The sequence below is a fragment of the Rhinatrema bivittatum genome, chromosome 6 (assembly GCF_901001135.1).
Source record: "Rhinatrema bivittatum chromosome 6, aRhiBiv1.1, whole genome shotgun sequence".
Classification (NCBI taxonomy): domain Eukaryota; kingdom Metazoa; phylum Chordata; class Amphibia; order Gymnophiona; family Rhinatrematidae; genus Rhinatrema; species Rhinatrema bivittatum.
Genome location: NC_042620.1, coordinates 113,676,423 through 113,697,022, shown reverse-complemented (window position 1 = coordinate 113,697,022; position 20,600 = coordinate 113,676,423). Strand labels below are relative to the sequence as shown.

Genomic DNA, 20,600 nt, shown 5'->3' with positions numbered 1-20,600 from the left:
AACAAGCACAATATTTTTATTGGCAACTAGCCTTTTTTCCCTTATGTATCTTACCTAGGCCCTAGGAAGGAAAGGCGTTGGGTTCTACAGCTCAAACAAATTCTGCAGAACAGATTGGCAAACATTATCATGTTGGCCACCTCTGTCCAAACAGTAATAAAATGTGAAAGTGTGGAGAGAACTCGATGTTGCAGCCTTACAGATCTCCTCCATGGAGACTGATCACAGATGAGCCACTACACTGCCATGGCTCGAACAGAGTGAGCCTTGATATGGCCCACCAGGTTCAAGCCTGCCAGGGCATAACAGAAGGAGATGCAATCTACTAGCCAATTAGATATTGTCTGTTTGGCAATGGCTATTCCCAGTTTGTTAGTATCAAAAGAAACAAAAAGCTGGATGGACTTCCTATGGGCTTCAGTTTGTTAAAGATAGAAGTGCTTGTTCTCTTGGTGGACACATGGCCTGGGAAAGAATGTTGGAAGAACGATTGACTGGTTACGATGGAATTCCGACACCACCTTAGGCATGAACTGTGGATGGGTGCGCAAGACCACCCTATCATTATAAACTTGGTGTAAGGTGAATAAATGACTACAGCCTGAAGCTCACTGACTTTATGTGCTGAAGTGACAGCCACCAAAAATACGACTTTCCAGAACAGGTACTTCAGGTCACAGGAGCACAGTGACGCATAAAGAGCTTTCATCAGCTGGGACAGAACCATGTTTCGTTCCAAGACGTAGTGGGAGGCCTGATTGAAGGTTTCAGATGAAGCAGGGCCCACATAAACCGGACAACTAAAGGATGTACAAAGATGGGTTTACCTTCTATATGGTGATGGTAAGTGCCAATTGCACAAAGGTGAACACTTACTGAGTTGGTCTTAACACCAGACTGAGATAAATGTAAAAGGTAATCAAGCAGTTTTTGGGAGGAACGGGAGAAAGGATCTAAAGTTTTCTGCTTACCCCACAAACAGGCCGATACAGTAAAGCGCGGCCGTGGTTATCCTGTTTTTAACCCGCTGTGTACGCACATTTTGGACGCGCATGTCTAACCCGCGATTCAGTATCCGGTTTTACGTGTCCTTACCGCTTACTGAAATCGACGCGTATCCCTTTCCGCCCGACGCATGTATATGATATGTTAATGATCGGATTAGCTATTCCCTCTGATACAGTAACATGTGCCCAGATTATCGCCTTTTTAACCAGCTATTTTGCCGTGTCTTTAACATGCAAATTTACTGCCTACCCTCACCCTGGCGTTAGTGTGGTGAACTTAGCCGCCCAGTCCCAAACCAACCCAATCCACAGAAAAAAAATGCTTCTCGCACAAGGGGGAAAAAAGTAACCCAACCTGGCACCACTGCGCTTAACCTCAGAGTATTTCGGTTCCGTAGGGAAGAACGGACACCGTTTCCGGGGGCTCCTCTGGCCTTCTCGTGGGTCTGGGCTCCTTGTGCCGCTGACTTGCAGTGGGCATGAGCTCCTGTATCAGGCCCTATCCCTACACACCCTACACCGTGACCTCGGACGTCCAGCCGGGCGCTCAGGTCGCAGCATGCATTCATGCACCTTCCCGCTGCCTTGAGCGCCCAACTTGGATGTCCAGGCGGGCGCTCAAGGCAGCGGGAAGGCGCATGAACGCACTTCTCCATCCAACCCTAGCTCAGCCCACGCACTCTATACTTTTTCCCCCACACTCCCAGCATAACCTCCTCACTCTTAATCCCCACACTCCAGCCCCTCCAGAGCAGTCCTCAGTACCCAGCAGACCTTTTCTATGGAAGTCGGGGCCGCCCTAAGTCCCAAATGTGGTGGCAGGAGCAACACGTGAAGTGGCCCTGCACTCTCTCGACTTCTGTCTGAGAGGCAGGGCTTTGACGTGGAAGTACATTGGCTGAGTTCCCAGCTCCTATACCAGGGGTCGGGAACCAATGGCTCGCGAGCCAGATGTGGCTCTTTTGATGGCTGCATCTGGCTCGCAGACAAATCTTTAATAAAAAAGTAAAAATCTAACAAAACCCCCTCCCTCCTGACGCCCCCCAAGACCTCCAAAATTAATTTACTACAACCCCCCACCCTCCTGACCCCCCCCCCCAAGACCTGCCAAAAGTCCCTGGTGGTCCAGCGGGGGTCCAGGAGCGGTCCAGGAGCGATCTCCTGGACTTGGGCTGTCGGCTGCCAGTAGTCAAAATGGCGCCGACGGCCCTTTGCCCTCACTATGTCACTGGGGTCGACCAATGGCAGCAGTAGCCCCTGTGACATAGAGTAAGGGCAAAGGGCCGTCGGCTGCCAGTAATCAAAATGGCATCGACGGCCCTTTGCCCTTACATATGTCACAGGGGCTACCGCTGCCATTGGTCGACCCCAGTGACATAGTGAGGGCAAAGGGCCGTCGGCGCCATTTTGACTATTGGCAGCCGACAGCCCAAGTCCAAGAGATCGCTCCTGGACCACTCCTGGACCAACAGGGACTTTTGGCAGGTCTTGGGGGGGTCAGGAGGGTGGGGGGTTGTAGTAAATTAATTTTGGAGGACTTGGGGGGCGTCAGGAGGGTGGGGGTTTTTGTTAGATTTTTACTTTTTTATTAAAGATTTGTCTGCGAGCCCTGGACCCCCGCTGGACCACCAGGGACTTTTGGCAGGTCTTGGGGGGGGGGGTCAGGAGCGTAGGGGATTGTAGTAAATTAATTTTGGAGGTATTGGGGGGCATCAGGAGGGTGGGGGGTTTTGTTAGATTTTTACTTTTTTATTAAAGATTTGTCTGCGAGCCCTGGACCCCCGCTGGACCACCAGGGACTTTTGGCAGGCCTTGGGGGGCGTCAGGAGAGTAGGGGGTTGTAGTAAATTAATTTGGTAGGTCTTGTATGGCTCTCACAGAATTACATTTTAAAATATGTGGCATTCATGGCTCTCAGCCAAAAAGGTTCCCGACCCCTGTCCTATACCTTCAGAGTGTGTTGCTGTTGCCACTGTAATCCGGCCTTGAACCAGCTCCAGTTTCTATAGAAAAGGTCCAAAGGACAGGGGAGGCTGGGAGGCACAGTCACTTCTAAGAAGTGACTAGGTGTGTGCACATTTCTTTTCATGTCAGCAACAATTTTTGAGTGCCGCCAGTATTAGTTTTGCTTTTCTGTATATAGCACAAAGAAAAATGTATGTGCTCGCCCGTGTAAAACCTGTGAGCGGAGCTCCAAAATATATGAGTGGTTGCTCACGTGCTCAGCTTAGAGGGAACTATGTTGGGGGGGGGGAGGGGTAGGGTGCTGTTCATCAGTTAAAACCGACAACCTTGATTTTCATATCGGAGTGATCTACTGGGACTGACTGATTTTAATCACTAATGAAAAGCCCTATGAATAAGCAAAAACACATAATTGTGCTGTATACTACTGTCACTTTGAAGATATAAAGTTATTGCTCTTTTGCCAAGCATTATTTTGCTATTCCCTGCAGGTTTAGTTTATTCTCATGCAAGAGAACATTACAATGAAAAGCAATGGTACTTAAAATACAGTTCTACTAAATAGTAATAGAAATATCAAACATAAAACAAAAATTATATATGCTTGTATTGTTTTATTTGTTTTTCTTCATTTATTCTTGAACAAAACTTTGTTTAATTACATAAACATTCCTACATTATCTTACTCTTATTCCCTCCCTTGATTATAACTGTCCATGCAATCTGCTGCTCCCTGTTGATATTTAACTTCTCTAGTGTATACTTCCAGATTACAGAGGTAGTGCTCTCTGATCCCTTTTACGAACCCAAACCCTTCTGTAAGCTTGAGGTGAGAACATTTTTTTTAAGTGCATGAGTTATATGCAGCTAACTTAACTAGCCTCTCTGTGGCTAAATATCGACCTCAGTATTTTACATATGCATTTTACTACGAACAAGCCTTATTTACTATTCAGCAATAAATAATGGGTGGTGCAAGGTGTCTTGTGGGCTCAGTTCCTCAAAATGGCCAAAACAATGAGCCAATATAAGTTTAATTTATAATGCACCCAGAATGACCAGATATTACTAAATAGGATCCAAAGGATTGTTTCATAGTACAGATTAAAAGTAGCAGAAGCTTCTCAGTGAAGACAGTGCTCCACTAATCTGTGATTCACTGATTAGACTTGAGCTTTACTAAAAAGATGTAAGGACCTAACTCACCACACCATAGGAATATGTGTCACAGGTGTCAGACACTGGAAGACTCTGGATAACTTCTGGGGCCATCCAAGGAAACGTTCCTACTAAAGACATGTGTGTTGTATGGGAGTGGAACCTCGAGGCACCAAAGTCACAGATCTGGAATACAGACGAAAAGGATGCATCGATCATCTGATACAAAAACACCAGCAGCCATAGCAGCAAAAGTTAATGAGTAATCAGCAAAAATTATCCTACCTTTAATACTCCATCAACAGTTATAACAACTGACAAACAAGAAAGAGAATACAGAATTAATTGTGAAGTGTAAATATTGACCTAATGATTTAAAGACATCAGTGTAAACATTACTTCTATGACAGTTAAGCAACACTGCTTATGTCTTTGGAGACAGGAAGTAAACTTTTAGCACACAGTAATAGAGAAAGTCAAGCAGAGCTATCCAGCTACCTTATTGGCTTTCTTTAGAGAGAAATTAATTATAGATAAACAAATCTGACACAAGCTGAATCGGTCCTGATTTTGCCCCACTGCATCTATGCTCGTAGGCCCAATTCCTCTAAGAAAAACAGGGTTACAAATACAAGTGAAACCAGGACTACTTTAGCCCATCTCTAATGAATCAGATTTTGTTTAGCTACTCTAATGCAATTCATGTTTGGTTTTCTTTCCCAATTTTACCTCTCCTCACCAGCAATACCTATCATACTTCCTTTACCTTCAAAATATGATGTGACCATGTATAGTAATTAGCATGGAATACTGCAGATGAGTCTGACTTGATTGTTTTTGAAACTGGATGCACATATATTTGTACACCCTTCCTTTCTAGCACTAGAATATCTTGGGTTACTCAACTGGCAACATCTGTTACTCCTGGGGGAATTCTGTGCACCAAAATTTAAAAATTCTGCATACTTTATATTGGTCAAAATAACAATATACATAACATTCTCCTAGGACAAGCAGGATGGTAGTCCTCACATGTGGGTGACATTATCCGATGGAGCCCAGCACAGAAAACTTATGTTAAAGTTTCTAGAAACTTTGACTAGCACACTGAGCATGCTCAGCATGCCACTATCCACACGGGGTCTATCTTCAATCTTTTTTCCGCGAAGCTCTCGTCTCGCAAAGGTAGAGCTCATGCTCTTTTCTTGGGAAACTCTTTCAAAAGTGAGATAATTGTGCTTTTTCTTCCTGCGCTGGATCTCTCTTCGGTTCCTGCTCCTTTCTTGGTCGGTAGTAATTTTTCGTGCTTCTCCCGTACCTGCCGGTCTTCGTGCCTTTTGCGGTCAACGGTAAGCCTCATGGTGGCCTCAGGCTTCCATCGATGCCCCCAGTGCCCCTGAACTATGTCCCTGCCAGATCCACACGATGGAGGAGAAGTCCATTAACTGCTATTAATCAAGTTTACTTAGGGAATAGCCACTGCTATTATTTGCATCAGTGGCATGGGATCTTCTTGGTGTTTGGGTAATTGCCAGGTTCTTGTGGCCTGGTTTGGCCTCTGTTGGAAACAGGATACTGGGCATGATGGACCCTTGGTCTGATCCAGTATGACAATTTCTTATGTTCTTATGTGTGCATCCTTCACCTGCAGGCATCACACGATGTTCGGGACTGCGAATTGTATGCTCAAATGACCCCAAAAGGATGTCAGGCCAGGTTGGATAAGATGGGGAAGGTTATTGGCTCGGGTAAATCCGAACCCTCCACTTCGGCATCGATGCAATTGACACCAAAGGACTGAGGGGAACCATTTGTCCTCGACCCTTCAGTGACCACTCCTCCCCCAAGGCTTGCGGGAGAAAAAGGCTCAGGGGATCGCCCAGCCTCGGTCTCCTCCAAGTCGCGGATTTCAGGATTGTCTTCCTCATCCTTGGCGCCATGGAAGGACCGGGCTGAGCACCGTCTCAGAAACACGTTACTGGTCCCTGTCTGCCCGCAGGGCTGGGCTCGGGCTGGCTCTGGTGCTTGTCACCTTGCCCCCGAAGTGGCTACGGCAAAAGGAGGCTCCATCCTCCCTCGAAGCCAGTGGCCCGAGGCTGTCCACACCGGTTCTGGTGCTGGACATTGATCCTCCTTGGGGCTCTGAGGAGGAATTGGCCTCTTACCTCTCCTCTCAGCCTGCCCTTTCATCGAAGGCTTTTGAGGCGGAGTTGGAAAGTCAATTGCGCCTTGCAGTGGAACGTGCTTTGCGAGAAAAGGAGCCGGTGCTCCCGTCACCTGGGCCAGTGCCAGCATCGACGCCCTTGAGGCCGGTGCCTGCACTGATGCCGGCACCTGTGCTGATGCCAGCATCTGCACAGATGACATCCATGGTACCAGGGCTGTAGCCATTGTTGGACCGTCTTGATGTCCTCCTCCATGTCCTCCTGACCCAGTTACTGCCGGCGCCCCGCGATTTCTCGGTGGGCTGTCAGCCACCGAAATGCAAGGCACCTGAGCAAGAGGGCCCTTTGATGCTCTTCACTCCACGGGGCCCTCATGCCCCCCATCCGGCACTGCCGGGACTTGGTCTGGGCCTTTGGGTCCCTCAATGCCCTCGGGATCCTCAAGGCCCCCGCCTATCGATACGACCAGTGTTCCCCAGCCCCCATCTCCGGGTGGCCATGATGAGCCTGAGGGCCCGAACGACCCCTGGGGGGAGGATGCTTCATTGGTGAATTCCGATGATCTTCCGTCAGATCCTTCCCCCTCAAAGGAGCGCCGCCGTTCTCCACCTGAGAACTTAACCTTCACGGGGTTCGTCCGGGCGATGACTGAAGCCATTCCTTTTCAACTTATGACGGAGGAAGATGCCAGCCATAAGATGCTGGAGATTCTCTAGTTCGTGGATGCCCAAAGGAGGTTGTAGCAGTGCCTGTTCACAAGATTTTCAGAGAGCTGCTTCTTCGGCTCTGGAAGCACCCCCATGCCTCAGCCCCTCCTGGCAAGGACAATAGGGCATGTGATGTTATGGGGAAGAGAGTGTTTCAAGACTCCATGTTAGTGGCCCGTATTGCCTCCTACCTTTTGTACATGAAACAAGTCCAGGAGGATGCGGATGGTCTGGGACAGCAAACTCAGGAAGCCCTTACGGCGCTTGTCCAGCAGGACCTGGTGTGTAAGAAGCATGAAGTACGTGCTACCTATGATGTTTTTGAGACGGCGGGCTGAGCTGCAGTGGCCGGCATTTCTGTACGGCGTCTTGCCTGGCTTCGTGCCTCGGACCTCCGTTCAGAGGTACAGGACCGGCTAACTGACTTGCCTTGCACCAGGGCTAACCTGTTTGGTGACAAGGTCAAGGAGGCAGTCTCACAGCTGAAGGACCACCATGAGACTCTCCAGCAGTTGTCGACCGGTGCCATCTTCTTCACCAATGTCTTCTAAGAGGTCTTCCCGGCCAGGGCCGTGGAAGTACTACCCTCCTGCCCCTCACTCTCGGGCACAACAGGCCAGCAACAGGGGCAGATCTCAACACAGCAGGGCCCTAGGCCTCAGCCAGCACCCCAGGCTAGCCCTGCTAAGGGGTTTTGACTGGATGCGAGGGAGTATAAGCCAGTTGCCACTTCAGACACCAGAGGACTCACTGGTCGGGGGTCTGTTTCTTTGTGGACCGGTGGCCAGCCATGATGTTGGATCAATGGGTCTTGTCCATCATCCGTCATAGCTACAGGTTGAATCTCATGGCTGTTCTGCTGGATTCTGCCCTATGCCTGCAGTGGGATCCCGTCTCGCCCCCAGAAGTGCTCCAAGGGGAGCTCTCAGCCCTTCTAGTAGCCTGAGCGGTAGAACCTGTTCCTTGGGAGCGGCAGGGATGGGGGTTTTATTCCCATTATTTTCTAATTCCAAAGGAAACAGGAGGCCTCCATCTCATTCTCGATTTGCGAGCCTTGAACAGATTTCTTAAGAAAGAAAGGTTCAAGATTCCCCTCTTACAAAGAAGAGACTGGCTTTGCTCCCTCAACCTCAAAGACACGTATATCCACATCAAGATCCTCGCCAGTCACAGGAGGTATCTTCGCTTTATGGTAGGCTGCCAACATTTTCAGTACCGCATGCTCCCGTTCGGCCTGGCCTCCGCGTCCCGGGTCTTCACAAAGTGTTTGGCCGTGGTAGCTGCCTTTCTGCGCCAGCTGGGAATCCAGGTCTTTCCATATCTGGATGACTGGCTGTTCAAGAGCAGCACGGAAGGCGGGGGGGGGGGGGGGGGCAGCATGGTCTCTATGCTGGACCATTCGGGTGTTGGAATACCTTGGGTTTCTAATCAACTACCCGAAATCCAATCTCTATCTATCGTCACGGCTGGATTTCATAGGGGCTGTGTTGGACGCACCACAGGCCCTGACACGAGGCCTTTTGACACGAGGCCTTTTGACACGAGGCAAAAAGGCCCTGACACGAGGCCTTTTTGCCTCGTGTCAGGGCGCATGCACTGCTAACCCTGGCAGAGGAGGTCCAGAATCACCGGCAGATCTCTGCATGGCATATGCTGCAGCTCCCTGGGCACATGGCCGCGATGGTCCATGTCACCCCATTTTCCCGCCTGCTTATGCGTCGAGCCCAGTGGACTCTATGCTCCCAATGGCAGCAGGCCACCCAGTGCCTTCAGGTCTGTATCCAGGTTTCCCCCTCTCTCAGGATCTCCTTGGCTTGATGGAGGTCCCCATCCAATCTGGAGCAGGAGGTGCCTTTTCAGGTGCCTCCACACCAGGTTGTGCTTACTACAGATGTGGTGTCCATATAGAGGACCTCCGCACCCAAGGTCTGTAGACCGCTCAAGAAGCTCTGTGTCAGATAAACTTCTTAGAGCTGAGGGCGATCCGGTATGGACTGTGGGCCTTCCGAGATCAGCTGTCCAGCAAGGTGATCCTCATTTGGACAGACAACCAGGTGGCAATGTGGTACATAAACAAGCAGGGGGGGCACCAGGTCCTTCCTCCTTTGTCAGGAAGCAGGGCAAATCTGGAGTTGGGCCCTGTCTCGGGGGATGTTACTCCGGGCAGTGCACTTGGCCGGTGCAGAAAACACCTTAGCAGACAGGTTAAGTCGCACCTTCCAACCCCGCAAGTGGTCCCTGAAGCAGGTGGCGGCAGACCGGATCTTCCATCTCTGAGGAACCACGAACATGGATCTGTTTGCCTCCCCCTGCAACAGGAAAGTTCCTCGGTACCATTCCCTGACCAGGTCAGACAGCCACTGATGCCTTTGCTCTCCAGTGGGGAGAGGGCCTCCTGAATGTGTACCCTCCACTTCCTTTGATAATGAAGACTCTCTTGAAGCATTTCCAGAACCAAGGGCCCATGATCCTTGTAGCCCCCCCCCCCCCCCCCCCCGTTGGCCGAGGCAAGTCTGGTTCCCACTTCTGCGGGATCTCTCCTGGCGGGACCCGATCCTCCTCACACAGGACAGGGCAGACTGCACCACCTCAACCTTCGAACCCAGTCCCTCATGGCCTGGATGTTGAAAGGTTGATCCTGCAGCTGTTTGACCTCTCAGAAGAAGTGTCTTGGGTCCTGGTAGCCTCAAGAAAGCCTTCCACCAGGAAGTCTTATGCTTTGAAGAGGAGGAGGTTTACAATCAGGTGTGAGCAGAAGGGTCTCGACCCCTTCTCCTGTCCAATCTGAGAACTTTTAAATTACCTGCTGCACCTTTCGGAGACCGGGCTTAAGACCAACTCCATTTGGGTGCACCTGAGTGCCACAGGCGCGAACCGCCAAGTGGTGGATGGGTCGCCTATCTCAGTGCAGCCTCTTGTAGGGCAGTTCATGCATGGTTTGCTTCAACTGCAGCCTCCCCAAGGACTCTGCAGTGTCCTGGCACCTAAATGTGGTGTTGGCCCAGTTGTTGGAGCCACTGTTTGAGCCACTGCACTCCTCTGCTCTCAAATATTTGACCTGGAAGGTTATATTCCTGATAGCGATCAGTCGGCATGCAGGGTCAGAGAGTTGCATGCCCTGATGACTTATCCGCCTTACACAAGGTTCTTCCATGACCAGGTGGTCCTGCGCATGCACCCTAAGTTCCTGCCGAAGGTGGTTACTGAATTTCACCTTAATCAGTCCATTGTCCTGCCCACTTTTTTCCCTAGGCCTCATTCCAACCCAGGGGAAAGGGCACTGCACACACTGGATTGTAAGAGGGCCTTGGCCTTCTACCTGGACCGGACAGCAGGCCATAGGCAATCCTCCCAGCTTATTGTCTCTTATGACTCCAACAGGCTGGGTAGGGCTGTTGCTAAAAAGACTCTTTCCACCTGGCTAGCTAAATGCATCGCCTTCTGCTATGGACAGATGGGATTGCAAACTGGGGGGCCACGTCACAGCTCATTCTGTTAGTGCCATGACCACTACTGTGGCCCACCTGCGTGCAGCTCCTATGGGGGAGATCTGCAAGGCTGCGACATGGAGTTCTCTCCACACCTTCGCGGCTCATTATTGTCTCGACAGGGACGGACATCTGACAGCAGATTCGGCCAGTCTGTCCTCAGAAATCTTTTTCAGCTATGAATCCAACTCTTCCTATCTATGGCCCTATTTGGGTTCAGGCTGTTCCCGATTTTACCAACAGCACCTCTGTTGTTGTGCCTATTGGCACCTAGTTTGGTGTCTGTTGGTCCCATTGGTAGCTAGGGATTCACCCACATGTGAGGACTACCATCCTGCTTGTCCTAGGAGAAAGCGAAGTTGTTTACCTTTAACAGGTGTTCTTCTAGGACAGCAGGATGTTAGTAATCAGGAAACCCACCCGCCACTCCGCAGAGTTGGATTCTCCTGGTTTGTTTTCTTTTTTCGTGCTCTACTTAAGAGACTGAAGAGGGACCCCGCGTGGATAGTGGCATGCTAAGCATACTCTGTGTGTCAATCGAAGTTTCTAGAAACTTTGACATAAGTTTTCTGTGCTGGGCTCCATTGGATGATATCACCCACATGTGATGACTAACATCCTGCTGAGAATACCTGTTACAGGTAAGCAACTTTGCTGTCTTTAAGTAATTACATTTTAAATTAATTCAGATAAAAATTATTACTTAAAGTTGCAGAATTTTGAATATTTTGAGCTGAATTTCCCTAGAATTTCACTGTAAGAGTCCCTTCCATTCTCTCTCCCTACTCTCCTGACCACTTTGCCCTCTGGGATCCTAACTCCTCCACTTGCCAGTATTCTCTCCCCTCCACAGCTAGGCTCAACCGCTTCCACTCTATCTCTACTCTCAGTACTGCCCCTCACACAGGCTCCCTATGTCTCTCTCTCTCTCTCTCTCTCATACACACAGGCTCCCTCTCTCTAGTGCACATACATACCCCTCATACAGGCTCCTTCACCCTCTCTCATACACACATCCTCTCATACAGGGTCCCACTTTCTCGTATATGCACACCCCCTCATAAAGGGTCCCTCTCTCTCTCTCGCACACTCACATATCCCCTCATATAGGGTCCCCCTCTCTCTCTCTCGCACACACACATACATCCCCTCATACATAATCCTGCTCTCTCTCTTATACACACATCCTCTCTTACAGGGTCCCTCTCTCACACATACACCCTCATACAGGCTACCTATGTCTCTCTCTCACACACCACACATGCTCGCTCTCTCACAAAAAAACAAGCAAGCACCCTCACATACACACAATCCCTTTTTCATACACACCAGCTCCCAATCTCTCTCACACACATTCACACGCCTTCACAATCTCCTCATACAGGCTTCCTCTCTCTGGCACCCACACTCAAGAACCCCTCTGCTCTTTCTTACCCCCCCCCCCCCCAACCCCTCACGCTCTCTCATCATCCTCATGCTCCCTCACAAACCCCATGTTCTCTCACACCTCACCTGCTCTCTCTCACAACCCCCCCATACTCTCTCAGCTTCTGCTCTCTCGCTCACACACCCCCTCCTCTCTCACTCACACACATCCCCTTCACCGGGGCTTTCATCTTCACCGTGAGCGAAGCACACTCGTGGCGAAGATGAAGGCCCCGGCATGCCACGAGCGGAGCACGTCATGCTTGCAACAAGATGAAGGTCCCGGTGTGCCGCGAGCGTGACGCGCTCTGCTCACAGCACGTCGGGGACTCTGCCATTTTCTGCGCAGTAACAGGTGTTCTCCCAGGACAGCAGGATGTCAGTCCTCACACATAGGTGACATCATCAGATGGAGCCCGGTATGGAAAACTAATGTCAAAGTTTCTAGAATTTTGACTAGATACACTGAGCATGCCCAGCATGCCCTATACCACATGTCCATGCGAGGTCCCTCTTCAATCTCGTAATATAGAAATAAGATAAGAATAAACAATAAAAAAACAGGAGAAACCCAACGCTGCAGGGTGGTGGGCAGGTTTCGTGAGGACTAACATCTTGCTGTCCTAGAACACCTGTTACAGGTAACTCTGCTTTCTCCTATGACAAGCAGGATGGTAGTCCTCACACATGGGTGAATCTTTAGCTACATGTTGCCCCCCAATACAAAAGGGGACCAACAGACACCAACCAGGGGCCAATGGGCACAACAACAATAGTGCTGTTGGTAACAGAGGGGGAGTCAGCCTGAACCCAAACAATGGGCTCCAGGCAGGGAGAGTTGGGTTCTACACCTCCTAAGAACATAAGAAATTGCCAAATTAGGTCAGACCAAGGGTCCATCAAGCCCCAGCATCCTGTTTCCAACAGTGGCCAATCAGGCTACAAGTACTTGGCAAGTACCCAAACACTAAGTAGATCCCATGCTACTGATGACAGTAATAGCAGTGGCTATTTCCTAAGTCAACTTGATTAACATCAGATAATGGACTTCTCCTCCAAGAACTTATCCAAAACTTTTTTAAACCTAGCTACGCTAATTGCACTAACCACATCCTCTGGCAACAAATTCCAGAGCTTAATTGTGCGTTGAGTGAAAAAGAATTTTCTTTGATTAGTTTTAAATGTGCTACTTGCTAACTTCATGGAATGCCCCTAGTCCTTCTTTTATCTGAAAGAGTAAATAAGAGATTCACATTTACCCGTTCTAGACATTTCAAGATTTTGAAGACCTCTTTCATATCCCCCCCTCAGCCGTCTCTTCTCCAAGCTGAACAGCCCTAACCTCTTTAGCCTTTCCTCATAGGGGAGCTGTTCCATCCCCTTTATCATTTTGGTCACCCTTCTCTGTTCCTTCTCCAGGGCAATTATATCTTTTTTGAGATGCAGCAATCAGAACTGTACATAGTACTCAAGGTGCGGTCTCACCATGGAGCGATAGAGGCATTATGACATTTTCCGTTTCATTCACTATTCCCTTTCTAATAATTCCTAACATTGTTTGCTTTTTTGACTGCCGAAGCACATTGAGCCGACGATTTCAATGTATTATCTACTATGATGCCTAGATTTCTTTCCTGGGTGATAACTCCTAATGCGGAACCAAACATCATGTAACTACAGCAAGAGTTATTCTTCCATGTATACATCACTTTGCACTTGTCCACATTAAAATTTCATCTGCCATTTGGATGCCCAATCTTCCAGTCTCACAAGGTCTCCTACAATTTACTCTGAATAATTTTGTATCATCTGCAAATCTGATTATACCTCACTTGTCACATTCCTTTTCAGATCAATTATAAATATATTGAAAAGCACTGGTCCAAGTACAGATCCCTGAGGTACTTCACTGTTTACCCTTTTCCATTGAGAAAATTGACCATTTAATCCAACTCTGTTTCCTGTCTTTTAACCAGTTTGTAATCCACGAAAGGACATTGTCTCCAATCCCATGACTTTTTAGTTTTCTTCGAAGCCTCTCATGAGGGACTTTGTCAAACACCTTCTGAAAATCCAGATACACTACATCTACCGGTTCACCTTTATCCACATGTTTATGAACTCCCTTCAAAACAATGAAGCAGATTTGTGAGGCAAGACTTCTCTTGAATAAATTCCGGAAGACAAACTGGCCGAACCTACTGTCATGTCAGCCATCCCTATCCAGACAGTAGTGGGATGCGAATGTGTGAAGAGAACTCCACATCACAGCCTTGCAGATCTCCTCCATGGGAGCTGCTCGCAAGTGGGCCACCAGCGAGAATGAGCCTGGACATGAACCCTAAGATGCAGTCCGACCTGGGTATAACAAAAGGAGATGCAATCTGCTAGCCAATTGGATAGTGTCTGTTTGGCAACAGTAACTCCCAATCTATTCCGGTCAAAAAAATGAAAAGTTGGGTGGACTGTCTATGGGCTTCTGTCCACTCCAGGTAGAAGGCTAAGGTTCTCTTGCAATCCAAACTGTGCAGTTCTCGTTCACCTTGGTGCAAATGGGGCCTGGGGAAGTATGTTGGCAGGAAGATTGATTGGTTAAGATGGAAGTCCTTCACCACCTTAGGAGGAACTTAGGGTGCATGTGCAAGACCACCCTGTCATGATAAAACTTGGTATAAGGTGGATATGTAACTAAGGCCTGGAGCTCGCCTACCCTGCGCACTGTAGTGACCGCCACCAAAAATATGACCTTCCAAATCAGGTACTTCAGGTCATGGGTGTCCAGTGGCTCAAAAGCAGCTTTCATCAGCTGAGCTAGCACCAGGTTGAGGTCCCAAGTCACAGCCGGAGGCCTTAGGGGAGGCTTCAACTGAAGCACGCCCGCATGAAACATACAACTATAGGCTGTACGAGAAGGGCGTACTATCTACACCTCAGTGGTATGCTCCAGAGTTGGTTTTTAGGCCAGCCTCCGATAGGTGCAGAAGGTAGTCAAGTAGTTTATGTGTGGGGCAGGAGAAAGGATCTAGGCTTTCTAGAAGCTACCAGGACACAAGACACATCTTCTGAAAGATCCAGCGGCTGCAGAATCAGTCTCTCAACATCCAGGCTGTAAGTGACAGGGCTTGGAGATTGGGATGCCGCAGCCTGTCTTGATCCTGCGTGATGAGATCTGGGGAAGTCCCCAGACTGATTGGTTTCTGGAAGGACAACTCCTGAAGGAGTGGAAACCAGACCTGTCTCGGTCAATGAAGGGCTATGAGGATCATAGTCCCTTGGAGATCTCGAAGCTTCAGGAGAGTCTTCGTTACTAGAGGAAGTGGAAGATACACGTACAGAAGACCCTTGCCCCAACAATGAGCAAAGGGTCAAAAGAAACAGGAAATGATGTAAGCAAACCATGCGTTAAGCACTGTTGCTTACCTGCATGGAGCCCAGCATGGAGCCCGGCACAGAAAACATTTGTCAAAGTTTCTAGAAACAGACACACTGAGCATGCCCAGCATGTCACTATCCACGCAGGGTCCCTCTTCAGTCTTATAATATAGAATTTGCGAAAAGTAAAACAACAAACCTGCTTTTTGCAAGGACAAGCAGGATGGTAGTCTTCACACATGGGTGAATATGTAGTTACAGGCTGCTCCCAAACATAATATGGGCAGCACTAACAAGTGCAAACTTGCACAGCAACTCTTGCTGCCATAACACTGAGAGAAAGCCTGCACCCGAATAAAGGGCATGGGGCAGGAAGAGTTGGGTTTCTATGGCTGAAATAATAATGAGAAGCATTGTGATGCATGTCTAAATAATAATGAGAAGCGAAGGTGTGGTGTGAACTCCAGGTCGCCACCCTGCAGAACTCCTGTACGGGTACTGCATGCAAGTGAGCTACCGAAGCTGACATGGCTCGAACAGAATGAGCCTTGACAAGGCCCTCAAGTTGCAGTCCAGCGTGTGCATAGCAGAAAGAAATACAGTCCATTAATCAGTTGGATAAGGTCTGCTTGGACACTGCGCCTCCCAACCTGTTCCTGTCAAAGGAGACAAAATGTTGTGTGGACGTGCAGTGAGGTGCCGCCCAATCCAGGACACGTTCACCCTAGTGAGAGTGTGGCCTTGGAAAAAAGATGGGCAGGACAATGGACTGATTGAGATGGAACTCCATGACCACCTTTGGAAGCAACTTCGGATGCGTATGCAAAACCACCTTATGAAAAAATTTTGTATAAGGTGGGTATGATACTAAAGCTTGAAGTTCTCTGACCCTGTGTGCTGAGGTGACCGCCACCAGGAAGATAATCTTCCAGGATAGGTACTTCAGGTGGCAAGATCTCAGGGGCTCAAACGGTGCCCTCATGAGATGGGACAAGACCATGTTGAGAACCCAGGATAATTCTGGGGGGGTCGTACTGGAGGCTTGAACTGCAGTAAACCTTGCATAAAATGCCCCATGAGCGGATGGGATGAGATGGATGAGCCATCCATCCCCTGATAATACGCTCTGATGGCACTAAGGTGAATTCTCACGGAGATGGTCTTTAAGCCAACCTCGGACAGGTGCAACAGGTAGTTCAAAAGATTCGGGGTGGAGCAGGAGAATGAGTCCAACCCGTTCCCGCCACACCAAACCGGGAACTTCTTCCACTTGAGATTGTAAGATCTTCTAGTGGAAGGCTTCCTAGATTCCACCAGGACTTGAGACACTCCGTTCGAAAAGGCCCAGGGTCTTCAGGGTCACCCGGTCAATATCCATGCTGTGAGGACAAGGCTTTGAGGTTGGGGTGGCACAGCCTGCCCTGATCCTGCGTGATCAAGTCCGGAGCAGTCCCCAGCTGAATCAGAGGCTGTGAGGATAGATCCTGCAGAAGTGGGAACCAGATCTGACGTGGTCAGTAAGGCGCGATCATGATCATTGTGCCTTGGTCCTGTTGAAGTTTCAGAAGAGTCTTCGAGACTAGTGACAGTGGAGAATATGCGGACAGGAGGCCTGTGACCCAGTGATGCATGAAGGCATCCAAAACCGACCCCTATGTCCGCCCTGATCAGGGAGCAGAATCTATCCATTTTCTTTTTGTCTGGTGAAGCGAACAGATTAATGTCTGGGGATCCCCAAAGGTGGAAGATGCAATCCACTACCTCCTGTTTCAGGGACCATTCATGGGGGCGGAAGGTCCAGCTCAACGAATCCACCAGGATGTTTTCGGCCCCTGGTAGGTACACGGCTCGGAGGAGAATGCCCTGCAAGAGAGCCCAGGACCAGATCTATACCGCTTCTTGGCAGAGGAGGAACAAGCCCATTTCCCCCTGCTTGTAAAACTACCACATTGCCACTTGATTGTCGGTTTGGACCAGAACTACTTTGTTGGTCAAGTGATCTCGAAATGCCCATAAGGCGTATCGGACTACCCGGAGCTCCAGGAAATTGATCTGGAGACTCTGCTCCTTCAAGGACCATTGGCCCTGGGTTCTGAGGTCTGCAACCCATGTGAGATGCATCTGTAGTGAGAACAATCTGAGGCTGAGAGACCTGGAAAGGCATTCCCCTCTCTAGGTTGGAAAGGGTCTCCCACCACATGAGGGATTGTCGAAGTGGAGTGGTGACTAAGATGCGAGTTTGAAGCTCCTCAGTGGCCTGGCACCACTGACAGCGCAATGTCCACTGCGCTCTGCGCATGTCAGTCGAGCAAAAGGCATGCTGAACCACCGAAAAACCTCACTGAGATACTAGAGGGAACTGGAGAAGGACTGTACCGAGAAAAAACTGAAAACTACTGGTGGAAAAGTTTTCCAAGCAATTTTTTAGGATAAAAAGCCAAGAGCTCAAGCAATTATGAAGCGAAAGCTCCACGGAGAAAAGAAACTGATGAGGGACCCTGCATAGACGCAAGGTATAGGGCATGCTGGACAACCTCAGTGTACCTAGTCAAATTTCTAGAAACTTTGATATAAGTTTTCTGTGATGAGCTCCATCCAATGATATCATCCATGTTTGAGGACTACCATCCTGCTTGTACTAGGAGAATGGAAAATCTATGATGGTTTCTCCTTCAGCACACTCTGAATATCTTTTTTTTTTCAGGCTGTGACAAATAATTAATTTTTGTATAGGTTTTTATGACCTTTGCTATTTATGTTTATTTTTCTAATATACACTCCCCTGAAGCCAGAAAGATTTTAGTTAAATTGAACTTAGATGTAGAAACCTTTTAGTAAAGTTAAGGTTTCATATAGCTGTTCATTTAAAAGAGAACAGAACATTAAAAAATGTAAGGTTCCTTTACCGTTCCTAGACTTCAGGTCTCTGTGAATTACTTTGATTGGTGCTTCCATGTGCAAATAATGCATGCCTATTTAAAAAGAAAGAGAGAAATACAAATATTCAGGAAGAACTTTAGATTAAAGGAGTCCTGAGATACAAATAAAATATAATACATTGATTAAGTGTGCTTTGTCTGGTCTTTTTCTTAAGTTTTTTTTTTCCAAAAGTTATTTTATAAATTATTCTATAGTGAATACACTTATGGATTACCGGTAATTATCACTACCATGGCAAAGGTGGCACAGCTCATTTATTCTATGAGTTTCTTAGTCATGACATATTTACAATTAAATTCTTCTTCAGTGTCTAAAAGTCAGGTCAAATGGGTTTTGTGGAAATGCATGAGAGAACTGTTTCACTGAAGACTGTTCACTCCAATTTATCTATTGCATTTACTTTTTCTTTAAATGCTGATGCTCCTAGATCACATCTTGTTGGCAATGCTACTGCACTCTGTTGCACACTGTTGCAAAGGACATTTTACAGAAACTTGCTATGCCAAGAGAAGGAAAATGAACTTCTGTGCTTAAAGAAGGGAAGCTGTGGTATAGAAAATCATAAGGAGAGAAATTTAAAAAAACGTTTCCTTGGGTATAAAGTACTCTACCTGCAGAAATGGTCTTTATATTGGCTTCTCTCTGTGTAGGTAAACTTGCATGTGCAGTGCTACTCTACACATAACTTTACCTGCAGTAAGAAGGTGCATTCCTAGAGATGGAGTTAGGGAGTGATTTGCACTTAAACTCGTACTTTTGAATTTTGAGATACATGCATATATTTTTTCTTGGGAAAACTGCCTGTACAAATTAGCAGGTATAAATATGTACAAGTAGTTTTCTTAGGTAATTTTCAAAGTGAAAGTACACATGTAATAGATACCCATAGACTTTGCACCAATGTAGGAAGTTACAAGTTTCCTTCCATAAATCTTGAGATTTATAAAAAAAAATAATGATATGGATATATAGTAGACCCTGCATTATTTCTGAAATACAATTTCTGTTAGAGGCAGGGAATCAGCAAATGTTATAGTCTGCAATTCATGTCTTCTATTTCCCAAACCAAGTCATCTGATCCACAGCCACGTGTCTGATAAAACAAAGTAAAGCATGGCTAGCAGACAAAGCACAAAGGGGTCCACATTCAGTGGCATTTAGCTGAATACCTTTGAGCAGTCTGGCTAAATGCTAACATTTGCATACTTCAGCCAATTATCCAGTTAATGTTTAGCTGGATAATTCATTGTCCAGATAACTTAGGGGCATTCCAAGGTGGAGTTAAGTTAACCAGGTAAGTTATCCAGCTAACTCTGGTCAAGCTGTAGAGTAGCCCTAAAGTTAGCCAGATAAAGTTATCCGGCTGACTTTAAGATAGTTGGGTATATATATTCAATGGTGCACTTGCACTGAATATCCTGCCAAAGTTAGCCAAATAATTTTATCAATTTAACTTTGCAAGCCAGACAGTGGCTGAATATTACCCCCAAAATTAATGCCTCTCACTGGGGCAAACACAGTAAGCAGTTTTCCCATAGACTCAAAACAGGAAAAACACTTCAGTACATCTGGTCCATTGAACAGTGGGGCTTTCCAAATTGACCTTGTAGCTCTGAGTGTGTACAGCAATTGAGTGCAGGAGACAGAATCAGAGAGAACATGACTGGTTCTTCTATTAGTTGACCTAGGTGATCGCCTAGAGTGCCATAATTTGGAAGGGGAGGTATGAGGGAGTGGCAAAATTCCTGAAACCTCTAGGTACTACCTGTCCACTTTTAATTCGTGACACCACAAAAGAGAAGGGAATGGAGCTGGCAGATGTGGGGGATAGAAAAAGAGAATATGCTGGAGGGTGGGGGAGTTGTGGGAGGTAAAGGTGGGATGGGGAGAGAGAACGAGAGATAGAGAGGATTCTGAGCCAGTAGAGGGTGGAGAGAAAGAGGATGCTGGGAATCTCAAAAAGAGAGCAAAAAGACTGGGGTGATGCTGTTGTGCTGAGCAGGATTAAAAGGGGAGGAAAGAGAAGGATGATGAGGGGAGGGAGAACAGGAAAGGAAAGATGCTGGAAAGGGGGCTAGGGAGAAGGAATACTGGGCATTCTGGACAGGAAAAAAAGGAGAGGGATGCAAGATCTGATAGGGGATGAGACGTGAATGCTGAGCAGGGCGAAAGATGGGGATGCTATACTAGATCTGCCACCAACAGGCAGGTCTGCATGGGGAAGGGTGCACTTAGGATGCCCAATACCCTTGTACCAGCCCTGAGAGAGAAAGAAATTTGATACCGAAGATGAGAAAGCAGAAGAGAAGCCAAGCGAAAGCGTATATGAGATCATAGAAAGATGAGCTTGCAAAGGAGAGGAAATAAAATAAT

The 20,600-nt window shown here is 47.8% G+C and overlaps 1 protein-coding gene and 1 long non-coding RNA gene across 2 annotated transcripts in view; one reads left to right on the top strand and one right to left on the bottom strand.

The window, feature by feature from the left end:
• The window catches only part of MAP3K20 (mitogen-activated protein kinase kinase kinase 20), a 492,577-nt gene that overhangs the window by 217,634 nt on the left and 254,343 nt on the right, over positions 1 to 20,600 (bottom strand). The window contains exons 6-7 of the mRNA XM_029605800.1: positions 4,416 to 4,444; positions 4,179 to 4,316 (exon numbers count right to left, since the gene is read on the bottom strand). Of these exons, the coding sequence (XP_029461660.1) occupies positions 4,179 to 4,316; positions 4,416 to 4,444 (167 nt within the window). The remainder of the gene's footprint in view (positions 1 to 4,178; positions 4,317 to 4,415; positions 4,445 to 20,600) is intronic.
• The window catches only part of LOC115093682, a 170,923-nt gene that overhangs the window by 63,713 nt on the left and 86,610 nt on the right, over positions 1 to 20,600 (top strand). The window lies entirely within an intron of this gene.